The 25,617-nt window shown below is 55.7% G+C and overlaps 1 protein-coding gene across 9 annotated transcripts; it reads left to right on the top strand.

Moving 5' to 3' along the window:
- Positions 1–169: 169 nt before the first annotated feature.
- Positions 170–25,617, top strand: USP2 (ubiquitin specific peptidase 2). 9 transcript variants are annotated; one of them, XM_042232987.1, is made up of 14 exons: positions 170–307; positions 8,463–9,280; positions 9,501–9,686; positions 20,952–21,002; positions 21,523–21,646; positions 21,815–21,926; positions 22,033–22,143; positions 22,302–22,366; positions 22,557–22,660; positions 22,748–22,828; positions 22,964–23,042; positions 23,230–23,337; positions 23,528–23,648; positions 23,866–25,617. In XM_042232987.1, exons 2-14 carry the CDS (start codon positions 8,504–8,506, stop codon positions 23,951–23,953), a joined length of 2,007 nt encoding a protein of 668 aa, XP_042088921.1. In that variant the 5' UTR covers positions 170–307; positions 8,463–8,503; the 3' UTR covers positions 23,954–25,617. The 9 variants fall into 9 exon arrangements, with proteins under 9 accessions (XP_042088921.1, XP_042088924.1, XP_042088922.1 ...); XM_042232988.1 differs by lacking the exon at positions 170–307 and adding an exon at positions 1,203–1,355; XM_042232986.1 differs by lacking the exon at positions 170–307 and adding an exon at positions 2,332–2,420.

The following is a 25,617-nucleotide window of genomic DNA, read 5'->3' as shown; positions in this document are numbered from 1 at the left end:
GGGGCTCTGATGACGTCATAATAGGAACAAGCCAATCGCCGTGACGCGTCTCAGTGACGCTAGACGCGAGGTGTGGCTTTGCCGGCCCCGGGCGCAATGAGGCGGCAGCCCGCTGGGTGGCGCCGATTTCCCGGGGAGGTCCTCTCTGGGCCCCCGGCGGAGGTGGGGTAGAGGCGGGCAAGAGCCGAGGCCAGGGAGCCCTCTGCGTCAGCGGCTGTTTACTGCGCCGCTCCAGTACCAGCCGGGACTCATCGGTAGCTCCATGCTTGTGCCCGGCTCGACTCATCCATCCTCAGAGAATAGGCAGGTACGTGCCACCTGTCGGAGACTGGGGAAGAGGGGATACGGAGGGCAGTGCCGTGTGAGGCTCTGAGAGTGAGGTGTCAACGACCGCCTGGGCAAAATGGGCACTAGAAATGTAGGGCAAGTGCCAGCTGCGCTGAGGATCTCCAGCTGTGGGTGCCAGTTGTGTGTGTGAGCCGACAGCTCAGGGTGCCAGGGAGAGCCATCTGTGTGCTGATCAGTGTGTTCTCAGGAAACGCTGCTTGGGCAGGACCGCATCTCCGAGCCCTGTGTGGGATGTGGCGGAGAGTGACGCCTGGGCCCTGGCAAACCCCTCCCCACGTGTGCGTGGCAGCCTTCTTACTCCCTCCTCTCAAAGCTCCTGGGGGCTTGTCTCTGATCAGTTTGCCAAAGAGGGGTAGGGGTGGGGGGGAGGGTAGTAGTTAAGTGGAAAAGGGGTAGATTTTCCACCAATCCCAAACAAGAAAGAGGCATCTTTGAAATTCTCACCAATCCCAAACCAGAATCAGGCACGCGATGCTCCAAGGCAAGTAACTTATACTCAACAGCCTAAGGAAGCCCATTCTGGCTGTCCTCTAAGGAGGAGCATCTACCTCCTGACCTGGCCGCTCTTAGAATGGAACTGAGCTGGAGATCCTGCCCATGCTCATCTCCCCAGGCACAGGCAGGAATAGGTCCCCAGAGTCCGACATGTACAGTGGAGGAAAGGAGAGCTGGTTGGGCTGGGGTTGGAGCAGCCACCATTCCTTTGATGCTGTAGATGATGCCAGACTGGAGTCGGAATGAGGACTGGAATGAGGGCTGGGGACGAGGGCGTCCTCTGAAGTGCATCATCAGGACCTGAGCTGAGTCAGTAGTCTCTGCTGAGACAGGGTGGAGGCACCATCCCGGGTACTCCCAGTCCTCAGGGACAGCCATCGAGAAACAGGAGGAACAGCTGGGAGCTGACAAGAGCACCAAGGTCCGAGAGGTTCAGAATCCTGCACCTTCCTCCTGTGACCCTGCCCAGCCAGCCTGGCTCTGTAGGCTCGGGATCCTGAACACTCCTCCAGGTAGAGTGGAACCACTCCAGAGCAGCCAGGCTTGCTCCTGGTAGCCTGGGGGAAGCTACACTTGCTATATATTTTTCTAGGTAGAGAAGGAAAGAGCCCAAGTGGGCCTGGCCCTCCTCTGATGGGTGGACTGCACATCTGGGAATAGGGTAAGCCTCATTTGCCTTGCCAGCTATGGGACACGGATCAGCTCGGAAAACCATGGCAGTTTTCTGACATGAGAACAGGGCACTCCCACGGGGTGGCCTGGAGGAACCTTTTCTCACTAGCAAGGTTCACCTGACAAATGCTACCACTAATTAGAAGTGGAAGTATTTGATCTAGTAGTGATTATCATTTATTGAACTCTTACTATGTGCCAGGAAATTAACAAGCATTATTTAATCCTCACCTCCATGAGGTATATCATTATTATTACTCCTGTTTTAAGACTAAATAAGGTTTGGACCACTTAAATGACCGCTTAAATGTCTCTGAGGCAATAAAAAGGAAAGACTTGGAATACAAGCCCAAGCCTAGAAGTCCATTATAAAAGAGCTTGAACTGGAAACCTGAGAGAGGTCCCTTCTGCCTCTCCCTGCTTCTGTGTCCTTGAGGGAGCTGCTGTCTGCCTCCAGGTCTCCTCCATCTCAGAGCTAAAGGAGGTGGACTGGGGCTTCTTTCTCTTCTCTACTTCTGTGACTGACACCTCCTTCTCCATATTTTTGCCTAATTCCACCCCCATCCCTCTACCCTCTTTCCAGTTCTGCTTCCCCTTGAATCCCCCTTCTGTTCCATTTCAAAATGCTCCCTGCAAACAGTCTCCCAGGATCTCCTTGCCTGGCACCCACCTCGAGAGGGAGGGCCTGCCACTGCCCCTTTAATTCTCCCTGGGCTCAGAATGCCAGCGAGTGGAGCTAGCCATCTCCATGAGGTCAGATAAGATACTATATATATCGAGTCAGTAACCTGAGCCCCGGATTACCCGGCCCAAGTCAGACTCCTGCTTCTGGGCTCGCCACTGCACTCCCTGCCCTGCCGGGGAAGGAGAAGCCCCCAGATCCTGCCCAGTGTCCCCGGACACAGGTCGGTAACTGCTCCTTTGGTATCCGAAATTCACAGGGCCGTTGTCCCTAGGGCCCTGGACTGTCTGTTTGAGGGATCCCTGTCTGTTTGGGGGAGCATGTGAGAGGCCACCCCACCAGGCCTGGAGGTGCTATGGGCAAGACCCAGGGGCAGAACCAAGGGCTGGGAGGCCAGGAGGAGGAAGCTGAAGCCCTGGAGGAGAGGGAAGGAGCCTGGGGCTCTCCCCTGGGGTAGGGGTTCCAGGAGAGTGCCTGGGACAGTCGTGGTTAGAAAACAGAATTTAAGAATTCCAATACTGCCTGGGGGCCCCATATCTTTGCCTTTTCTTGGAGGTATAGAGATGCCAACCCCCTCCCAACCCAAATGAAGGAGAACCCTGAAGAGACACTGCGTTAAGCCCACCCACCTCTTCTCCTCCAGGCGGAATTCTGGTTTTAATCTCCAGTCTCTTTATTTTACCTCTTTTGCCCGTCCCAGCCCTTGAGTAACTGTTGGGATCTAGAGAAACTGAGAGGGACCCAATCCCCTTGATGACCCCCGGCCAAGGCCTATCAGGCACTAAACTGGTGGGTCAGAGGGTGCCAGCCCAAGAGGTAGAGCCGCTAGCTCCAGGCTGAGGCTCCTGGGCATCTGAGAGCAGTAAACAGAACTCCTGAACTGTGAGAGCACAAATATCCCCCACCCCAACCTCCCCCTCCGCCTACATGTTCCACTCCTGCCAGGACATCCCGCGACCTAGGGGATGACGCTTGTGTCTAGGCAGTGTCCCAGCAGCCGGGCTTGTGGGTGGGAAAGTGTAGATGGAGACAGGGCCCCTCTGTCAGCCCACTTTACCCTTCAAGGTCAGCCGTCTCAGTCAGTGCCTCATTCCGATGTTGTTAGCAAGCAGCTTTGGGAAGCTCTGAGGTCACCCCTGTGACGGTTCCCAAGCACCTGTGGGACTGCCTGGGATTCCCTACTCACCTACCTCAGACACAGATAGGAGGAAAGGGACTGAACCCCGCTGAGGTCTATGTCTGAAGCCCAGCTGGGGGCTTTCTATCCAGGCAGTGGCAAGGCCACAGAAGCTGGCATGCCTTCACCCCAGACAGCAGAGTGGATCTAGGCAGAGAGGGGCCATGAAGGCTCCTGGGATGTTGGGCATCACCCATCCCATACCCTGGGGGCCAAGAGTGCCTGGCATTCCTGGGGAGCAAGTCCCTCCCCTGGCTGGGCAGGTTAGGGAGCCCTTCACGTGAGCGGCAGGAAATGACAGTGGCTGATGTAATGCGCTAGTGGCCCCAGGAAGATAGGGTTCATTTTAAGCCCTGACTCACCTAGTCTGGGTACCCTGGGGAGTGGGCCAAGCTGCCGCAAGGGTAGGAGGCGGGGGACATGCAGGAGCTTGGCATCACGGGTGAAATGGAGGCCTCCTGGACCATCTCTCGGCAGATCAGCATTGTTCCGGGGCTCAGGTTGCGCCTGGCTTCGCTTTCATCTGCCTGCAGTGGAAACTCGAAAGGCAGCTCCTTTGGGAGTCTGTACCCGCCACGCTGTTTTGCCTAGACGGTGGACACCTGGACCCCCTCACCCCATGCTGCAGGAACCCCAGCCTGTGCCAGCTCAGGGAAAGGCCAGGGAAGAGAGAAGGGGGCGATGGGTTGGCTTCAAGGTAGGCGTTAGCAGACAGAGCCCAGGTAGGTCCCAGTCCCAGTGTGACCCTGGGGGAGCCACACCACCTCTCCAAACCCTAGCTTCCTCATCTGCACACGGGCATAATAATAGCACCTGTTGCTTAGGGCAGTCGTGAGGATTAACTGAGTGATTAATATGCGGTGTCCCAGAAGTCTTAGTGCTGATTTAAGCTTTAATAACTTCAGAAATATGAATGCTAAACGCTTCACTTGACTGTTTCACTATTTAAATTTCTTGTCTATTTGAATGAAAGTATTTTGAATTTCAATTTAATGTTTAAAAAAATTAAAACTTCAAATGATGTTTGTAAGCCAGGGGCGTTGGGAAGGCTGTCTCAGTGTTGGACTTTGGGCTGCTGAAAAAATGACAAGCTACCTAAGAAGTACCCAGTGGGATGCCTGGTCCAGGGGTGCTCTGTACCTGCTGGCGGGGCGATGGCCAATTGGTTCCCTCGTCCTTTCAGGAGGAGAAGTCCCTCCACACCTCCCAAGAAGGGAAAACTGAGTAAAGCAAGAGGGAAGAAAGGGAAGCATGGCAGAACAGGGAAGAGCCAAGAGCCCTGGCGAGCCTGCACAGACAAGGAGGCTGGCAGGAAGGCTGCCCCACTGTCCGAGGTGGCGGGCACCTGGGGAGGTGCTGCCTGGAACCGCATGCCTGTACTTGCCAGCTCTGGGTAAACAGTGAAAGGAGTCGGGCAGCAGGGGCCCCACGCTGGGCAGGGAGGGGCACGGGGGATCACAGCCAATCGGCTGGCCTCCCACTGCCCCATGAAAGAGCCATTCAGTTCAGGCCGTTCCTTTGGCAACGAGGAGACTCGCGGCCATGTGAGTGCCCGTCCTGTCCCTGTCTTGTGCCGCAGAGCTATAGCCAGGGCCCCGGTCTGCTTCCCCGCCCAGGGTGCCTCCTACAGCCTCCAGGGACAGCCACGCCAGGTAACTCAAGGGTCACCAACCCAAGCTGTCTGCTCACCTGCAAGGTGCTGGCACTGTCCTCAAGAGCGAAACTGGGGGTTGGGGGAGAAGACAGGCATGCTCCAGGCCTCAGCCGCAGTGAGGACCCTCTCCCCAGACAGAGGAACTCTCTGCCAGTTGGCAGCACTGACAAGACAGCTTCCAGGGGGCTGTTAGCGGTAGGGAGGCCCGTCAGTTGTCTGGCAGGTTGAAGCAGACAAGAGAGCAGGGTTTAGGAGCCCTCCCACGGGTGGTGCGGCTCCGCTTGTGGCCCCGATCCTGCCCAGGGCGACCTGTGGGCCATCCCAGGGCCATCTGTCCCTGTCCGCCGTACCTGTCTGGCCCCAGCACTTCTGCGTCAGCAGGGCTGGGAGATATCGCAAGCTTGGGGCTCTGCCTGCAGAATACCAATTCCCCCGTGTGGGGGGAGGGGTAGAGAGACCCGTGGGGAGGAGGCAGGAGTTCAGGCCCTTGTGGGGGTGGGGAGCATATCTGATCGGCTGCTCGGTGTCCCAGAGCCCAGCTCCTGGGACCCGGAGTCTCTGTGACTTTGAATTATTGATGGAGCTCTCCAAAGTGAAATAGAGCAGGGCTGGTCCCACACCCCCACCCCGAGCCTCTGCCTGTCGCCGCCCCTAGCCTCCTCAGCCTTCATCCCCTTCCTCCCCTGGACCCCAGGAAGCTAAGCAGATGGGAGGGAAGCTTGTGGTTCCCCCAGCCCTGCACCAGGCCCTCCTCCCATTCTCTTTTCCTAGAAAGGGGTAAAAGCTGTGCTGGCTGTGGGAACACGGCTGGTTGAGGGAGCCCCCAGCCAGGCCAGACGGGAATAAGGGTGGATGGTCATTTATAGGCCAGGCCTTTCTGACATCAGCCTGGACTGAAAATGGCTGGAGGTCTCTGGCAGAGTCTGGAAGTTCTGTCCTGGGGCCTATATGAAAAGTGCCACCTGCTCACCTCCCACCTCTGCAACCTATCCCATACCTTACATGGACTGAGTATCTAGAGCTCTCTGCCAGGCACTCAGCACTTGGGGCTTGGCACCAGGTCCCATCTGCCCTAATGAGCTGGGCTATGGCCTAGGGCAGGCCGTAGGCTGCCTGAGCCACTGACTGCCAAACAGCTAGATTCTGCCCACAACCCACTCATCTCACTAGGAGCTGCAGGGAGAACCCCGATGCCCAGGACTGCGGTCAGAGGCTGGCCCGGCCAGGAGACAGTCAGCCCCGACATTATTATAGGCCTACAAAGGGAGGAGCCGGGCTGCCTGGCAGGGCTGGGAGAGGAGATAATAACCACTGTCTTTGTTGAGAGCTTTCACATGTTATTATCTCATTTATTCCTCGCAACAACCCTGTGAGGTAGGAATCATAATGATGATTACTATACTGATTTTGCAGCTGAGGAAATTGGGGCTCAGAGAGATTCAGTGACTAGGGCAGAATCACCAAGCTAGTCAGCCACGGAGCAAGACTCCTCTGAGAGTCCTGCATGGCTCTGCAACCCCACCACCCCAGGAGCACCCAAGAGCCCCTGTTGACCCTCAAGGAAAATGAGAGATCTTACCTACCCCTCCTTTGCCCTCCAGCTCCTTCAGAGATAAAGCCTGCAGGTTTACAGTGGTGGAGGGACTCTGGGGGCCGCCATGTGAGCCTAAACTTGATGGGGGTGGTGAGTTGAGGTAAAGCAGGAAGGGCACTGGGCTGGAAATCTGAGAGACATGGACACGAGTCCTCGCTCTGCTAGCATGTGGCCCTGGGCGAGTCAGTGGCACTTTTCCACTTGTACAACGGAGAACATGAGATGGATGACCCTTCATCGAGGGGACACTCTCATACGCCCCCGGCGGGGGTGGTGGATGTCCTAACCAGTCTTAATTGGCTAGAGCATGCACTTGGACACAGCTGACTCCAAGTTCCTGAAAAACAGCTTGGGCAGACCTTACTATTTAGTCTGAGTAACAGTTGGAGGATGTTGCTACAAGTCCTTTGTAGCAACAATTAAAGCAAGCTTGACAGTGCGGGCCGGTGACAGGTGCAGTGCACCTAACTGATGATCACCCTTGTTTCAGCAGAGGGGAAATCTGGGCTAGATTCCTAAATCTGATGTCCCCTTGGTGAGGCCTGGCTGTAGCTGTTTCACGTCGGTCACTTTGGTGTCCTCTATGTAAAGCGTGGTCATGGCTGTCCACTCCCTAGGCCCGCGGGAAGGTTCAATTGGATGATGGATGTGGAAATGTCCCCTTTCACTTGTGGTAAAATATATATGACGTGAAACTAAAAAAAAAAAAAAAAAGTCGACCCATTCGGCCTTTGAAAACTCAATTCAGAGGTTCTGTGTTCCTTCAGCAGATCCACCCCAGCTGCAAGGACTGCGGGTGGAAATAGGAGCGCTGCCTGCAGTGCAGGATTTTAGCCTCTAGGGGGCCCCCTTTGCACAAGTCATTATCACCATCGGTTTGCTGTGGGTACTAATAGGGGAAGCCCTGGGAGGCCACAGGGCCCTAACTCCACTTAGAAACGAAGACTTAGGTCAGTGCAGAGGGAGGGCTCTACCTCACAAGGATCCCCCACCGCAGCAGGTGGCCATGTCCAGGGAAGCACTCTGGGATTGGGTCTGGAGACTGAGATCAAGCGTTCCTCTCAGCCACCCATCACCACCACCACCCACACCTAGGCCCCTTTCCTCGTCTCATGGGCCTCCTGTTCCTCATCAGAGATCTGGCTAAATGATCCTCACGTCATGCTGTCTAAACAGTGTAAGATTCCCAAAAGATTGCTCCCAAAGAGGGGAGCAATCTGAACTCTTGGAATATCCAGCAGTTTTTAATCCAGGGGGTGAGGGCGGTGGCATCCCTCATCTCAGGGGTGCCTGCAGAAAGAAGCCAAGGAGAGGAAGCAGATGGGGTTTGGGCTGGAATACTCTTGGGGGCTTTTTTGTTTTTGTTTATTCAGCTGCATCAGGTGTTAGTTGGGGCACGGGAGATCCCAGACCAGAGATCGAGCCCAGGGCCCTTGCATTGGGGGTGTGGAGTCCTAGCCACTGTACCACCGGGGAAGTCCCTGGAGTACTATTTGTTGCTTGAAGGGCTGCAGTGGCGCGGTCCCCGCTCTCAGGCTGGGGGCTTTGAGGGGAGCGTCTAGTCCAAGCTGTGCTGAGACTGATTGCCCGTGTGGTTTATGAAAGCCTCTCAGCTCTGGGGCTCTCCCTGAGGTGTGAATGCCTGGGTGCGTGGAGACCTGCACACTGGTGCACACGCACATGCAGAGGTGTGTCCCAGTGGTGGGCCAGTGGCTTTCCTGGAAACAGACAAGTGTGGCCCCTGGTTGAGGTCAAGCCACTGGGGAATGGAGAGCAGGCACAGTGGGAGCAGCCTGACCCCCGGCAGGGCCTTCTGACAACTGCTTTCCTTGTCTTTCAGCCCATGAGGCTCCCAGTCCCCACCGAGTGCCGCCCTGAAGGATGTCCCAGCTCTCCTCCACTCTGAAGCGCTACACAGAATCGGCCCGTTATACAGATGCGCCTTTCACCAAACCGAGCTATGGCACCTACACTCCCTCTTCCTATGGAACCAACCTGGCTGCCTCCTTCCTGGAGAAGGAGAAGCTGGGTTTCAAGCCCAGCCCCCCTACCAGCTATCTCACCCGTCCCCGTACCTATGGCCCCCCCTCCATCCTGGACTATGACAGAGGCCGCCCCCTGCTGAGACCTGACATCATCGGGGGTGGTAAACGGGCCGAGAGCCAGACTCGGGGCAGCGAGCGGCCTTCAGGGAGTGGACTCAGTGGGGGCAGTGGATTCCCTTATGGAGTGACCACCAGCTCCCTCAGCTACCTGCCTGTCAGTGCCCGCGACCAGGGGGTGACCCTGACCCAGAAGAAGTCAAACAGTCAATCAGACCTGGCCCGGGATTTCTCCAGCCTCCGGACCTCAGATAGCTACCGGCTGGACTCTGGGAACCTGGGCCGCAGCCCCATGCTGGCCCGAACTCGCAAGGAGCTGTGCGCCCTGCAGGGCCTATACCAGGCAGCCAGCCGCTCCGAGTACCTGGCCGACTACCTGGAGAATTATGGGCGCAAGGCCAGCGCACCTCAGGTGCCCACCCCGACCCCTCCCTCACGAGCCCCCGAAGTCCTCAGCCCCACCTACCGACCCAGTGGCCGTTACAGTCTGTGGGAGAAGGGCAAGGGCCAGGCCCTTGTGTCCAGCCGCTCCAGCTCCCCAGGGCGAGACACCATGGTGAGTTTGCCCCTTGGGGACCTGGTGATGGGCTGGGGAGGAAGCCACTGATGAGGAAAGGGCTTCCACCTTGACAATCGCAGACAGAGGTTTTCCTTCCCAGGCCTCACAGTGGCTGTTCCTATAGCCCAGGTGGGGACGAACCAGGGAAGTCATCTCAGCACACCTGGTGCCCTAGTGGCTTGATGTCTTTGCTCAGGGGCTCTCCCACTCTCCCCAGGAAATGCACTTCACGACCTGTGCACTCGACGATGGCCCTGCAGTGCTCTTGGAAATGCCCAGCTACCCTCACATACACTGCGACTCTTATCCTCTGCTTTCCCACCCAACATGCCTGGGGCCCCTGCAGGCCCTGCCCCATCCTGGACTGCATGCTGAGATCCCCAGACCACCAGTGTGCCCTGTGGTAAGAGAGGCCCCCTGGCCCTGACTGCATCTCTCCTCCTGCTCAGGCTTTTATCTCTGAGTCCAGAGACATGGCTTAACGTTGGAACGTAAGACATCAGGAGAAGAGGATCTCTCCTCTGACGGATGCTGCCTGGCTGCGGACCAGGGGTCTAGACAGGAGTAGTTCTCGTGTGTCTTTGGAGAAAATGGTGCAGAACTTCTTGTCTAGGGCTTTAGTCTCTTTCTACTCCAATGTGCCTGGGATCAAATAAGGGAAGAGGCTCTGCTGGAGACCTGAGTGAGGGCTGGCATGACCCACCCACATCTGATCCCTGACACACCTCTCCTGGGGCACTGACTACAAATCTTCCTTTTGTGTAGTCATCAGTTTACCCATTAGGTGGTGAGCTTTCAGAGGAGGAGAAAGAAATCAAATCTCCAGATCCCTCACTGTGTACCTAGCTCAGTGTAGCATTCGGCTCACCTGCGTATCACATGGATGGTTGAATGGGTGGATGGACGGGGGAGTTGAATAGATATATGGGGGAATGGATAGACGGGGGAGTGAGCGGGTAGATGGATGGATGGATGTGAGTGGGTATTCAGAAGGACAGGCAAGCATCTGGGCAGGAGAACTGGGTGTTGTCATCTTCATTACTTTATGTACCCTTCTACTCTTAGGACACGTGTCTTTTAGAAACAATAGCTGTGCCATAGCAAGAAATGCTGTTTAGGGGACTAGTCCAAAAAAACGGAACAGGGGTACAGGATAGGGGCGGCACTTTGGGACACAGACCTTGAAGCTTGTCAAAACTAAAGGTCCTGAGAGGACAAATTGATACCATTGCTTGGAGAATCTCAGCCTTGCTGGACCCCCTGTGAAGTGCCAAGGGATATCCAAAAGCTGGTGCCTCCCAGAACATTCGGACCCTGAGAAGGCAGGGCTGGCTACGGTGGAGGGCTAGAGTGGACCAGGGATGGCAAACAACAGAGCGGCCTCAGAGGGAGACACGCTCTCAGGGGACACATACTTGGGTTGAAGCGTGATTGGCTGGCACAGGTCTGGTGTTGCTCATCTCAGGGGCAATCAATCAGAAAGTGGCTCTCAATGGAGGGGCCTGGGTGTTCGAGGCTTCTGAGGGGCTCCCTCCCTTTGTTCAGAAGGACTCTTTATGGGGCTCAGTGTTCCTAAAAAGTGGGGTCTGCAGACTGACTACTTCAGAATCATCTGTGCGCTGAATTGTCTGGGGGCCCCATCCAGACCCCCTGGAGGCAAACTCTCTAGGGACATAGGGCCTGAGACTCCGGCCCTTTTTCACAAGCTTTTCAGGTAATCTTCAAGCACACTGAGGTGTGAAAACCTCCCCTCCACAGACTAAACCACAGAGCCATTCTCAGCCCCAATCCCCTGAAAGCAGGCCCGCCTCCTTCCCACAAAGGCAGATCCCAAACCTCCCTAGAGTCTCCACAGCAGACACCCTGGCCCCAACCTCCTCCCCTAGGGCCAGCCTGAGGGGAGTTTTGCAAGAGGACCTCAGAGAACTGGGCAGGTTGACCCAGGGCAAACTCAGCCACTGTAACATCCCTTTTTTCCTGTCCAGAAACAACTCACAACACACAGGAGTAACCAGCAGCCCTACAACTGAGCTAGTGTTTCACTCTGAGCTCTTCCTCAAGAAAAAGGTCGTCTGAGTTTTTCTGTAACAGAAAAACCCAAACAAATTTCCTGGTCAGCTCAATACTACCAACTGGGAAAGACTTCTCTTGGGCTCAGCGGTGTAAGACCTTGATTTAACCTCACTCCTCTCCCCTCACCACCCTCACCCTCGCTTCTGGTGCTGATCACATCTTGCTGGGGTGAGAACCACCCTGTCCATGGGGCCTGGACCACTTCTTTCTAGAACCAGGTCCAGTTTCTTTTCTGACCTCCGTCAACGGCTCTTCCCATCTCATTCATTCATTTTATGGTGTTCAGCTTACTAGCAGCGTAACCTTAGAGAAATACGTGAACTTTTGAACCTGTTTGCTCTGTAAAATGAAAGCAATCATAGTTCCCACTTCAGAGATCCTGGTGTGGAATCAAAGGTTGTGGTGTGAAAGGGTTTGGCACTTAGTAGGTGCTTGGTCAATATCAGTCCTCCTTTCTGCCTTCCAGGTGCTTGGTGGTGGGGGTGGGGTGGGGGGGGGTTGGTGCAGGAGAGGTGTGAGCTGTGGTCCCTGCCCTCTGGGAAGCTTGGGGAAGTAAGTTCTAAAAATAGTTGCACCAGGAGGCCGCCCTAGGTGTTTTTTCAGTGTCATAGGTGATGGGAAAGGGAGAAGGTCATCCGAGGCTGGGATGAACAGTTTGGCCGCTGGAAGAACACTTTGCCTCTTTAACCTTGGATACCTCTCATCTGAACTGTTGCCTCACCCATAAAAGGGAATGGTCATGCCTGCCCTGCCCACTTCCCAGGGATGTCATGAGGTTCAAAGCAAATCATGGATGCAGAGGAATTTGCAACCAGTAAAATGCAATGGGAGAGCTGCCTTCAACTCAAGGGGGAAAAGGTACTGCGGGAAAAGAAGGGGCCTTTGGCAGCTGACTGGAGTGGGGGGAGGGGACCACCACCGGGAGGAGCAAAGGTGAGAGAGTGCATCCTAGGGCAGGGCCCCGGGTGAGATCTGACTCCTCTAGGCAGCCCTGGCCCGGGGCTCTCTGGACAGCTGACAGGTCAAAAGAAGCAGGACCAACGGGGAATAGAACAGATCTAACCAGACTCAATCCTCCTGTTAATAGTAACAGCCCACATGAACTTGGAATATCACAGACTCAGCTGAGCATGAGTGAAGAACTGGTGGAGGGGGACAAGAATTCTGAACACCTCCCATCCATGGCTGGCTTGCTTAAGCACCAACAAGATGCCAGTCCACGGAGTGTGCGCTGTCAGCCTAGGGCAGTGAGGGTGCCCTAGACTCCCTCTTCAGATAGACTGCAGAGGAGTTGTATGTTGGTTCGGAATTGTTGTTGTTGTTTTTTTTTTTTTTAAAAAAAAAAAAAAAACTTTCACTACCCACAGTGGGGGCTTCAAGCCAGGCCAGGTGCATTGGCCCTGCAGAGAGCCAGGGGTCCAAGCCCCCAACTTGCTCACATCCCCCTCCGCCCCACCTCTCTTGCTCCCCTGGGCCTATGGAAGGACAAGCTGTTCCCACTGAGCCCTGCCAGGGCTGCGCTTTAACCCCTACAATCCATGCTAATCCTCAGCTCCACCCACTCCAGCTGCTCTCTCCCCTGAGCCCTGGTAGTTCTGCCTGCCAGCTTCAGCCCTGCGCTCACCCTGCCCAGGGCACCCTCTCCTCTCCCTGAGAAGAGCTGGGAGCTGGCCCAGGGCCCTTCAGAGCACAAGTCACGGGCTGGGCACCTACTACTCAGATGCGAAGCCCGGCCCAGCCTCTTGCCCTCACACGACCTCTCCCACACCCTTGCCCTCTGCCCTGGGACCTGTTGCTAGGAGCAGTCGGCCTGGGCACCTGGACTACCTAGATCCTATTCGCCCCTGGGGGGGCTGCTGACTCATCTCACAAAGCCTCAGGTTCCAGCTGTTCAGTGACAGGGAGATTATATAAGATGAGGTCATGTGATTCTCCTCTTGGGTGGGACTTTGGACTTGACTGCTGTGAAGCAGTGAGGGGAAGGGAGGAGTTTTAATCTGAAGTGGAGGACAGCGACGGCTGTCCTAGGACTCCTGGGTGAGAAGTGTGACCTTTCCCTCTGTCCCCGACCTTCTCACTGTTTACTCGGCCACACTGAACTGCATCCCTGCTGTCCTGTTTGTCCAGCTTGGCAGCCTGAGACCCTGGGGCTTGTCCTCACCCACACGGCCACCTGGAGGAGGGCAAACTTCCTGAAGGCCTGAAGCTGTGCTCACGGCCTAGGAAGGTCACACAGAGGGGTCCCATGGCAGGACTGATCCTAGCTGCTGAGAAAGAAAGAGCAGTCGGTTTGTAGTTTGTGGTCAGAATCAGCAAGACGCTAATGTCTCCAGGCCTTGAAGACCGGCTGTGGACTGCGACCTGGCTGGTGGCCGTGGAGCCGCCTTACCCAGGCTCATTTTCTCAATCGGTGCCCAGCACCAGGCTCCCTGCTTCTTCCTCCACCCCCACTCTTGGATGGATGTCTCTGCGAGTGAGTTCAAGTGGTATGGGGGTGGGCTCAGCAAGGCAGGAGTTAATCCGAGCCTGGCAAAATGTTCCTGCCTGTGGGAGAGCCGCTCCACTGACCATCCTGCTGCAGAAATGAACATCATGTTCAGGGCCCAGAGCTGCCCACGTGGTTCCCTGCACCTTCTCACCTCAATGGAGACGTAAAACTGGCGCCCCACACAGAGACATAAACGAGAGAGGGAAGTGTGTGGGCCTCTGGAATCCAGCTGGTCCAGACCAGACTGCCCAGGGGCTCCAGGGAGCACAGAGCTTTAGGCCTCCTGGGGTCTGCGTGATGCAGGAAGGAGGAGCTTCCCAGGGACCTCGGTCCAGCTGGCTGGCCCTCCCTCCCCAAGGGCACTGGAGGGCTGAAAGCCGCACCCCTAACAAGGACCCTGAGCCCCCACCAGTTCAGTCAGGCCGCCAGTCTGTCCCATCTTGCGTGGGTAACTGCAGGTGCATGCAGGAGCAGGGTTTAAGCCGTGTTTCTAAACCTAGGACTGGGCTGCCCACTAACAGCTGAGAAAGCAAGATATTTGTAGCCTTGTCTTCACACAACCAAACCTGACTTTATTTAAATACTCCATCCGTGCCAGGGGGGATTTGAGGGGAGAAAATACCGCCAGGGGAGGCAGGCCAAGCACGGGGTCTGAGAAATGGCAGTCTTGGGCTCCAGCAAGGAGTTCTGCTCAGATTAGCTCAGTGTGTTTGAGGCAAAAAGTCACAGAGCCAGAGCCAGATTCAGATCCCCAAAGACTGTCTGCTTTGCCCATGCCACTTCAGGAAACGGCACTGAGGAGAAAGGGTCTCTCGGGGTCCTGGTTAGTTGAGAAATCACCACAGTTCTTCATGGCCGTGTCCAGCAGCCATCACACCTGCCTGACGAGACTGGGCCCCATTTGTATCTCTCCAACCAAACTTCTCAAAGGGCACCCATGCAAGAGCCTTCCCCAGCTGGGCCTCCCTGCTCCCAGCAATGCCCCTGACCTCCTACATCCCAGGAAAGAGGGAGAGAGCAGGCTGGCAGAATGCCATGCTGTCCCCAGGGTAGCTGGCCTACGTCATGGGGAAACAGGCCGAACGCACCAGTGGGTGGCCGCCTGACAGCACTTCCTGCAAATCACTTACTCAACACGCAAACCCAGACTGACCCCACCTTCTGAGGCTCAATGGGACTTCCAGCACCGCTTGGTCTTCCAGCACCCTTTCGTGATGAGCTCACAGTCCTGCCCTTGAGGTATCAATGTAATGGTACAATCAACACCCAAGCTCAGACCATTTACAGAAGTCTTAGAAATATGTATAAGACAAACATAAACATACCAAGACAAACTGGTACGGTGGAAACAATGCTAGAAAACCGAGAGTACGCAATAATGGAATGTTTAGAACTTGGAGTTTATTAGAAAAGGCTTTGTGGAAAACATGAGTTTTGAGCAGAATTTACAAGGAGGTAATTGACAGAGAACAGGAAGGGCATTCCAGAATCTCCTGGTAGTTGTTACTAGCATGGGTTTTGCTGTAGGACCCATTTGGGTTCAAAGCCCTACACCGCCATGTACCAGCTTTGCAGTCCTGGCAAGTTGTTTGACCTCTCAGGGCTTAAGATCCTTCATTTAGAAAACAGAGGTAACAGTTACTGCGTCACTGTCCCTGAGTTGTTATGCAAGTTAACTGGCATAATGTATATAAAGCACTCAGCAGTGCCTGGCATTTAGTAAGTACTTCACTGGTGACAGTTTTGTTAAAGGAGAGAAGGCATGTGCTAAAGCAGGTTGATTGGCAGCGGAGATTAGAGAAGAGTGAGGGTGGTAACCATGGTGCTATCCAGCCTATGGACCACAGCCTCAGAGACAAGTCTACCTAAGGCTTCCGGACTGGCTGGAAGAGTCAGGTATGTCAGGGCACGGGAGTGATGTGATGAAATGCAAGCCTTGCTGCAGACAGTGTGGGACTGGCTCAGAGGGGTGTGGTTAGGAAGAAGGAAGCATGGAGGGAAAGCATGCATCTTGTCCAGGGCCCAGCTTTGATCCCAGCAAGGACAGTGACTGGAGATCTGCTCTTCTAATGTCACTTACCACCTAGTAGGATGCCCTGAAACCCCTGCCTCCTGCCCACTCTTCCCACCACCGAGGCGGGAACACGGGGGCGACTGTGCTCCTCTCTCCACAGCACAGAAGTGCTGTTCTGTGGGAGGCCTGGGGTACAGCCACACATGTGTCCTGGACATATTCCCCATGTGGCTGTGGTTCTGTGTGCAGTGCGCGTGTACATGTGGGGATGAGCAGGCCAAGAGGAACAGAAGGAGGCCACAGATGAGTAACAGCACACACTGCTGCCTCTCAGAGTATTTTTAAATGCTAAAAATACTGGCTAAAAATAGCCGTCAAGCTCCAAACAAGATACTTTCTCCAGGCAGATTCTGTGTGGGTCCCTGATAGGTGAGACGGGTGGAGCAGCAGGAATAAAACCCAGAGACCTCTGATCTCCGAGCATGGCTGCCCTTAGGGTCAGAGAAGGACACTCCCTCCAACACACCAACTGAGCACCAGTTTCCCCACGTGCTGTGACTTTCTTCCCACCTCCCAAAAACAAATCAAAATCTGAGATTCTCAGAGAGATGGAGTTGGGTAATTGGGTAGATGAGGCCAGAAAAAGGTTTCTTCCTGAGGCCAAAAGGAACACTGACCTGTTGTCATCATGTAAAAAATCTAGGCATTGCCTTTCTTGATAGTGGGCCAAACTAGGACTGGAGGGAGGAGGGGAGTTCGTCCGGAAGCCGTGGAAATCTACCTTTGGGTCCTCTTACCCTCACGGACTGGGTGGATATTGGGCTTCAAGAAGGCGTGAGTCGTCCTCTCCCACCCACACGCCCAGAATGTTGTGCAAAAGTTTGCGCGTGGGTGCATTTTTTCCTGAAAAAAATGAGTACAGGGCTTTCATCGGGTTCTCAAAATGATCTGCAGCCCTCCAAAAGTTAGGAATCTTTCGCTGCCCTCGGGGAAGCTCACCCGCTGATACTCGGCCTTGGAGACGTGTCCTCTTTGGGCCTCAAAAGCAGTTTCTCCCGAGTCCCAACCCCGAGGTGGTTCCCGGGCTCCGCGCTCCGGTCCTGCCCGCCCGGGTCTGGCCTGCCCCCGGGACTGCAAGTCTCGATCGCGGGCAGGCCCGCCTGGTCCCGGATGGGGGCTGGGGGCAGCCGCGCCGGGGGTGGAGGCGCGGGGGCGCGGCCTCACTCCGGTCCGCGTGCCGGGGCCCGGGGGCGGGGCCGAGTGAGGCGGGGCCGGGCCCTCGCCCCGCCCCGGCGATGACGTCGCGCGGCCCGAGGCGCCGGCGGGGCCCCAGTCGGCCGGAGCGCGAGAGCCGGCGCCGGGTCGGTTGGCTGCTCGTGCTGGGGAGGTTGAGGTGCGGGAGCGCGCGGTCGGCCCGCCGGAGCGGTTACCGCCGGGCGCCGCGGACGGCGTGCTGTGGCGGCCTCGCTGGCCTGGGCGTCCGGGCCGTGGGACCTCGCGGTACTCCCCCGCGCCCTATTGGCCAACGTTAGGCGAGGGGCCGAGCCCGCCGCCCGCCCCCCAGCATGCGCACCTCGTACACCGTAACCCTGCCCGAGGAGCCCCCCGCCGCCCCCTTTCCCGCCCTCGCCAAGGAGCTGCGGCCGCGCTCCCCGCTCTCCCCTTCCCTGCTGCTCTCCACCTTCGTGGGGCTCCTGCTCAACAAAGCCAAGGTACGCGGGGCCCTTTTCCGGGACCCTCACGCCGAGGGCTGGGGTTCTGCCTCCTTACCGGGGTGCTCCCCTCCCGCCCCCTTCCACCGCGCGCCCGCCCGGCCGAGGCACAGATTCTTCCCAGCCCCCTCCCCTCCTTTCCCAGGGTCTCCCGACAAGGAATGCCCCCTCCCCAGGTGATCTCACGCTTACTCGCGGCCCCATCCCCCTTGCTGAGGTCCCTGCCCCCCCACCCCAAGTCCCCCTGGCCCCTCCCTCTCCTCGACCCCAGCACCAGGTGGCTCTTGGGCTCGAAATTCCTGGCACCTATCCCGACAGGTGCAGAAAAGCGTAACCTTGACTAGTTCTCGGGGTGTGAGGGAACGGGCAGCCCGCTGGACTCTGCGGGTGTGACTCCTCCAAGGCCCAAAGCCAGCAAGAAAGGCCGGTGGGAAAGGGACCGCCTCCCCGTCACTCATCGCAAAACGCCCTCTCCCTGAGGGTGGACAACAGGGGTCCTTTGACCCCGCGAAGGGCAAAGGAGTTGCAGACAGGGAAAGAGGTCAACGTCCCTTCCCTTCCCTTCACTTCCCTTCCCTCCCCTCCCCAGTTCAGCTCGGTGGGCACTGGATCCCTTCAGTGATGTAGCCGCCCCAGAGTGATGCTGGGGCTAAAAGCTGGGCACTGCCCCCTCGGGGAAGGGAGAAGGGGCCAGAGCTTGACAGATCTTATGTAACAGCACAAGCTCCCGTGTTGGCAGTGCGTGCACTGCCCCGTGCCAGGGCCACACCAGGCTCCTTGGCTGCAGCCAGGACTCATGGCTGACCCTCATGGCACAGGTGAAGTAAGCCGGAAAAGCCCTTTCCTGGGGTCTCAAGTGTGAGGACACAAACCTCCATCAGCCTTTCTTCTGTGGCCCGTGTTCCCAGATGTTTCCTCCATGTTCGCATAGCAGTGGGGCTCTCGCTCCTTCAGTGGGCAGTGAATACTGTCTGTTTACTGGCCATAGAGGTGGCACCTGCCTTCTAGAACAATGGCTGCTCCTGAGTCGAATTAGGTTTTCTGATGGCTAATTTTAAGGAACTTTTTGCCCCGAACTTTTCTCAGCTCTTTGCAACTTAAGCTCCAGCAGCCCAGCTGGAGTCATTTCCTTCTTCTGCTGAGAGGCTGGTGTGCAGGGTCTCTCCCAGCTTCTCCAGTTTGGGCCTCTCCCTGTCAGCCCTGAGGTAGGATTGTTTTCCCCATAAGAAAGGTCACTCCTGGGACATTTTGTTCCCCTCTGGAATGGAAACTGCTGACTTTCCCTGGAGCTCCTGATTTCCTATTCATGGCAGAAGAATATCTGGCTGGGCAGAGAACAACCCTGCTCTCCCCTCCACTCCCACCCCCTGACTCCTTATACCCATCCGCCTTCTACACAGAGTGCTTGGAAATTGGCAGGCACTTTCAAGCTCAGGAAATTTTAGACAAAGGCACAGCCCCCACCCCCAGAATTAAGAGGGTCCTGGCGAAGAAGGCTTAAAGGAGCCTCCTGCATCCCTCCACCAGCCAGGCCAGACATAGGGTTAGATTCTTAAGGATAGTAACCCCGATCATGACCTGTTCTTCCTGACCTGCCCTCCCCTGGTTCAGAGAGAGAAGTGTCAACACCACAGGAATGCTTCATTAGAAAGACGCCTCCAGCCTCCCATTGCCGCACCCCCAACTGGCGCTGCGTGACTGCTGTCTCAGTCGAGGGCCCACCTTGGTGGACAGTGACAGTCACCAGCGGTAGAATGCTTTGCTTCTGTGGTCTGTTTAGACAGATGTGGTCTGAGGCATGAGGGGCAGGTGGGGGAGGGGTGCGAGGTAGAACTGATAAAGCAGTGCTGGAAAGAGGTGTTCGAGTGGGTATTCTGGGAGAGGAAGAGCAGGTACGCAGGTGTGGGCAGGCTTTAATATTCAGTTCCAAATGAGCAACACAGACTTCAGTGTTTCTGTTGAGCCCCAGGTCTACTTCCAAACGCTGATAAGGTCTTTGTCCAGGGAATTATCTCTGCTGTGGCCCACTGACTGGAACATCAGGGTTTAGATTGTCATAAAAATAAGATTTAAATGTCATGTTTGGGACCATACACTGCTGATCTTCAGTGATGCTTGTACCCCACCTGCTGCCAATAGGCTTTTCTTTCTAGCTGCAGGTGGACAGCAGGTCTGCCTGCTGGTTTAGGTATTTCCCTCCCTACCTGTGAGTGTTAGACCTAATAACTGGCAAGGAGGGATCGTCTTACTTGAGGGGGGATCAGCAGGGCAATTCCTGAGAAAAGCCCTCCTTCAGCCTTCCTCTCCCCACCCCACCCCCTTATGCTGACAACCTCATGGGCTTTGAGCTGCTGACAGCACACCGCATGAGTAATTTTAGCTGAGTTATTTCAGGCTCCTGTTCTGATCAGGGTTGAGCTGGCCCCACGCATGCCCCAGCCAGTGTTGCTCCAGAGTTGCCTGCTCCCGGTCCCCTCCCCAAGAAAGAGAGTAGCAGGCTCATCTGTATGCTGATGCTTTAACCCTTTGAGCCGAAAGGTTATTTGACTTCTTGGAGGTTGGGCCAGGATTAGCCAAGAGACCTGGACAAACAATGCTCGGAGTCCCGTTCACTCTCCCACCCCCTCACCAGCCTCCACTAGAAGTACAGGAGCAAGAGTAGCACCTTCAGCCAGGTGCTGACCTCTGCTTGGCCGCAAGCTGCCATCAGAAGGATTCCCAGCCAGTGGCCGATCAGGATGTTGAAACCTGAACCAGGCAGGGAGGATTCTCCCAGGCTCTAAACAGCCCTCAGGAGCTGAGCTCAGTTGGAAGGAATTCCACCTGTCTCTGGCAGTTCAGAATGGCAGGCCAACTGGAGCTTTTCCCCAGCTGAAGATCTAAACTCAGTTTAGATGTTTTGTCATTGAACTTTTGAAGACCTCCATGAAGTGCTCATTATGACAGCTGCTTTAGATATCAGACATCTCAGAGTACAAATGTAGGTCATTTGAGAGAGTGCCTGGATCTGGGACCTGAAATCTGTCAGAATCAGGTATATGAATTCCTAGTCTCTGGCTTCTAATGTCCAGTCTCCAATATGGCAGAAAATGAAAAGTATTAACATAAAGGATGGGGGGGGTAATTACATGTCAGTTAAAGAAAGCAAAACCACATAAGAAAAGAAAGCAAAATCTTGAGGAATGTTTTTGTCATGTGTTGAAAATGACAGGCATTCCATACCCCTCTTGCCTACAATGTAAAGTAGATTTAAGTTGAAGAGAGGGTCATGTGTGCAGCCTGAGGCTAGTGGCTACAACTGGCAGAACGTTGCAGAGAGAACCTAACGTAGGCCAGGCCTCTTCCTTCAGCCTGAATATGCCTCATGTTCTTTGCTTACAGAATTCTAAGAGCGCCCAGGGTCTGGCTGGTCTTCGAAACCTTGGGAACACGGTGAGTTCTCCCCAGCCAACTTCTTTCCCAAGGTGGGACTCAGTCCCATCTCAACTGGGACTGTCTAACGAGATGATGCTGGCTACAGCTAACTCCCTACCCCCTAGGCCAGTTGGTACCTGTCCTTCCTGGCTGATGTTTTACAGAGTTGCTGGGCTCTGCCTCACCCCCACCCAAGCAGGAAGCACTGCTAAAGGGCAGTCGCCCTTTTAACTGATACCTCAGTCACTTTCCTGGATCCTTCTCCCCCAGGACATCCATCACTTCCCACCCACTCTGTCCAGCTGCCCGATACTCTTTTGTACACCTCTGTAGTAAATAACCAGTTACTTCACCCATGCCAGCAGTGGGGATTTGCCTCACTTCAACACTGTGACTTACAGAAAGAGGAACTTGAGGCTATAGGAGGCTTGAGGCTCACTTGTAGGCCAGGTATACCAGAGGGCTCTGAGTGTTAGGTAACTAGACATGCCAGCCAGGGGTCTTTGTTCCACTGCTGACGTCTAGTGGTCTCCCACAGTGCTTCATGAACTCCATTCTACAGTGCCTGAGCAACACGCGGGAGCTGAGAGACTACTGCCTGCAGCGGCTCTACCTGCGGGACCTCAGCCACAGCAGCCGTGCACACACGGCCCTCATGGAAGGTGAGGGCCCGGCCCTGGACGCCTTTCCACGCTACTGTAGGAGTCGAGGGTTACATGCTTCTCTCCCATTTCTCTTCCTCTGGCTTCTTTTTGTTGGGACTCTACAGAATAGAGAAAATGGCTCAGCTATCCTCCACGCCCCCCTCTACCCTTTTCTTCTTCCTATAGAGTTTGCAAAACTAATCCAGACCATATGGACCTCATCCCCCAATGACGTGGTGAGCCCCTCTGAGTTCAAAACCCAGATCCAGAGATACGCACCGCGCTTCGTCGGCTATAAGTAAGGGCCTTGGGGACGTGTCCCCCCCACCCCCCAGAGTGGGTGGCAGCAGTAGCAGACTTGAGGGACCAGAGGTGTCGCTTAACTCCCTTTTCTTCACATTCAGTCAGCAGGATGCTCAGGAGTTTCTTCGCTTCCTTCTGGACGGGCTGCACAATGAGGTGAACCGGGTCACAGCGAGGCCCAAGTCCAACACTGAAAACCTCGACCATCTGCCGTAAGTAGGAGGAGAGGGCTGGGGCCCGAACTATGGGAACTTGTTTGGGGATAATGATTTCAGGAGAATTTTGGATATTAAGGATTTAGATGGCTAGGCCTTGACACTTACCAGGGGTTGAGGTCTGACCCAATTCCGTTCTTCTCTCTGGGTCCTAGTGACGATGAGAAGGGGCGCCAGATGTGGAGAAAGTATCTAGAACGGGAGGACAGTCGGATCGGGGGTGAGTGCAAGCAAGGGGGGTGGGGGTGGGTTGCCTGCCTTCCCTGCTTGCTTGGCCTGAGCAGAGCGTGAGAAGCCCGTTCTCCCAGGACCCCTCCAGCTTCCCAGCGCCCAGCCCCCAGGGGACTCAGGTGGGCGCAGTGAGAAAGGAGCCATGGCCTTTAGGCACCGTGTGTCCGTCTCTTCCCCAGATCTCTTTGTTGGGCAGCTGAAGAGCTCCCTGACGTGCACTGATTGTGGCTACTGTTCTACGGTCTTTGATCCCTTTTGGGACCTCTCTCTGCCCATTACTAAGGTAGGCACCCCTGTCGCCCCAGTTCTGAAACTCTTGCTCTTACGCTTTCACTTCGTTGACCTCTGACCCCTCCCTTCTCTCTCCTAGCGAGGTTATCCTGAGGTGACGTTAATGGACTGCATGAGGCTCTTCACCAAAGAGGACGTGCTTGATGGCGATGAAAAGCCGGTACGTCACCCTCTGTGGCAGTGAGGGCGCATCTCCCGGAGCCCTCTTGGGGGTACAGCAGCCTAGGAATTGCTGCATTTGGCCGTTGGCCTCACACATGAGTCCTTCCCAGCTCTGTCCTGTTATATCTTTCAGACGTGCTGTCACTGCCGAGCCAGAAAACGGTGTATAAAGAAGTTCTCCATCCAGAGGTTCCCAAAGATCTTGGTGCTCCGTATCCTTCAGATGGTCAGGGCAAGGGCTGACGTTAGAGAGTGAGGACTGGGGGCCGGCTGAGGGCCAGCAGGGTAGGACGGGAAAACTCGCTGGGCTCTCCCCTCCTTGACTTCCTGAGACGTGTAGTCACCCTCAGGGGCTGTGTCTCCTGTTCTGACTCTGTCCTTGACTCACGCCAACACCAGATCTGAAGCGGTTCTCAGAATCCAGGATACGAACCAGCAAGCTCACAGCATTTGTGAATTTCCCACTAAGAGACCTGGACTTGAGGGAATTTGCCTCAGAAAACACCAGTAAGCGTTTCTGAGCTGGAAGCACAGAACCAAGGCACGGGTGTCTGAGCTGCAGATGGGAGGCCCCAAGGTGGCGGGAAGCGGCTGAGGAGAGAGAGGTGGAAACTGGGAGGAGACGCAGGACTGGGAGGGCAGGAGGAGAGGGCCCAAGGGGCACCCTGGGGCTTGACATCTCAGGCTTCCTCTTCAGACCACGCTGTTTACAACCTGTACGCTGTGTCCAATCACTCCGGAACCACCATGGGCGGCCATTACACAGCCTACTGCCGGAGTCCGGTGACGGGCGAGTGGCACACGTTCAACGACTCCAGGTGAGACGGGCCTCGGGCGGGGCTCCCGGCCGTCGGGCACCCGCCCCTCACGCAGTAGCGGCCAGGGCCCAGAGGTGTGGCGCTGCCCAGCAGAAGGCTCTCCAGAAGGAGATGGCCCCGGGCGTCCGATAGGTCAGAGACGGGCCCTCATGCTGCCCCAGCTGCGCGTCCCGGGCCCCCCAGGCTGCCAGGCTGACCTGTCCTGCTCTCTCCGCAGCGTCTCCCCCATGTCCTCCAGCCAAGTGCGTACCAGCGACGCCTACCTGCTCTTCTACGAGTTGGCCAGTCCACCCTCCCGCATGTAGCAACGAGGAGCTACATCCCATCCTCCCTTCCCCGTGGTGGCCCCACAACCTAAGTTTTTTTAAAAAGACCAAAAAAAGGCAAAAAAAAAAAAAAAGTCCTGACAAATAAGAGGAAAATAAAGGAAAGTGAAGCTGCAGAGCAGGAGTTGCTGCAGCCTGGCCAGAGCCTGGAGCGGGGAGCCCGGTGCCCCCGAGCCCCGCCTGGTAGGGAAGATTGGCAGGACGCAGACCGAGCCAGCACGGTGCCCTCGACTTCTCATGTCTGCATTTGTAAGCGTGTGGTTCTTTTCCCATGTGTGATAAACCTCAGCCCTCTGTGGGGAGAAGATCCTTGTCCTCGGGCCCACTGGCCTTGGCCCAGCCCCGGCCTCCTGAGAACACAGCACCCTCTGGAGCCTGCTGGGAGGATTGCTTCCTGGAACGCTGCCCGTCTTTACCTGGACCCCACTTCACCCTTCCAGGAGCAAGAAAAACACCCATGAGCCAAGAGCCCTCTTAAGGCTGCTAACTCCAGGGGGACAGATGAGGGGACGTCTTTGAAAAAAGCTGTTTTTGATTTTTAAAAGCCCAACTTTTTTTTTAAATTACCGTAACTAAAGTTTTCAGACTGGAGATGCTCTCTTTCACACCTCTTCACAGCTGGGATGTTGTGATGGTCATTTTTTTTTTTTTTTTAATTCTACAAGTACAACTTTTCTAGTGCTAGCCCCCAGTGGTGCTAGGTGGGAGTTGGCCAGGCCCAAGCACAGCCACAGTAGACCTGGGATCTGACAGGTTGTTGTTTCTTTTTTTTTAATGTTTTGGATGGAATCTAGTTGCCTCCAAGAATTGTGCCTTATAGTGTTTGGGGACCAGGGGGTAACTGCCCCTCCCTGAAATATCCCTCAGCCTCTTCCCCAGTGCCATGTCCAGAGCTGCCAGGGAGCTTGGGGTCACATCCACAGCCCCTGGCTCGTTTCGCACTGCAGAGGTGAAGAGGAGAGTAGGTAAGAGGAAATTCTTCTGATAGTGTATCAAGTTCTTCCCGCAGCTTCCTCTAACCCAGCCCTGGTCTACTCCCCAGCTGTTGGAAGGATAGCATGAGCCCCTGATCCTTGAGCTGCTCTCACCTTTAATTTATTCCCCCTTAACTTGCTCCTTCTCCCCAGCCTCCCTGCCCCACCCCCCTTCTCAGAGCCTCCTGACATAGGCCCTTTGGACCGAGTTTCTCAGGGATGCCCATGCCACCCCCAGCTCCCCTTGGCATCAGTCTGGAGTTCAGCCTGGGAGCTGGAGCCTGGGTGTCTGGGGACATCTTGCCTCAGTTGTATGGTTCTTTCCCATGGGCTTGATTTTGCTCTTAAGTCGTCGGGCAAAACTCTGTTGTCCCAGAGAGAAAAGCTGTTCAGCACCAAGGCCCAGAGCTCTGTGGGTGGCGTACCCTGCACACCCACACAGCTGGGCCCTGCCTGTGCCCCTCGAGGGCAGAACTCTCCAGTGCTTCCAGGAGGCCGCAGAATAAGACACCCTGAGTCTAACTGGCCTGACATCCTTCTCCAGGGAAGACCTGTGAACCTGAGCCAAAGGGCTGGTGTATACACTTGTTTACCGTGTAAGCAAGAGGAGATGAATGTGTGGTGTACAGTGGAACCTTGTACAGAATAAATCATAGCTTTGAGAAATAA

This window comes from Ovis aries, chromosome 15 (genome assembly GCF_016772045.2).
Source record: "Ovis aries strain OAR_USU_Benz2616 breed Rambouillet chromosome 15, ARS-UI_Ramb_v3.0, whole genome shotgun sequence".
NCBI lineage: Eukaryota > Metazoa > Chordata > Mammalia > Artiodactyla > Bovidae > Ovis > Ovis aries.
Note: the sequence above shows the minus strand (reverse complement) of the source record. Positions and strands in the feature narration are given on the sequence as shown.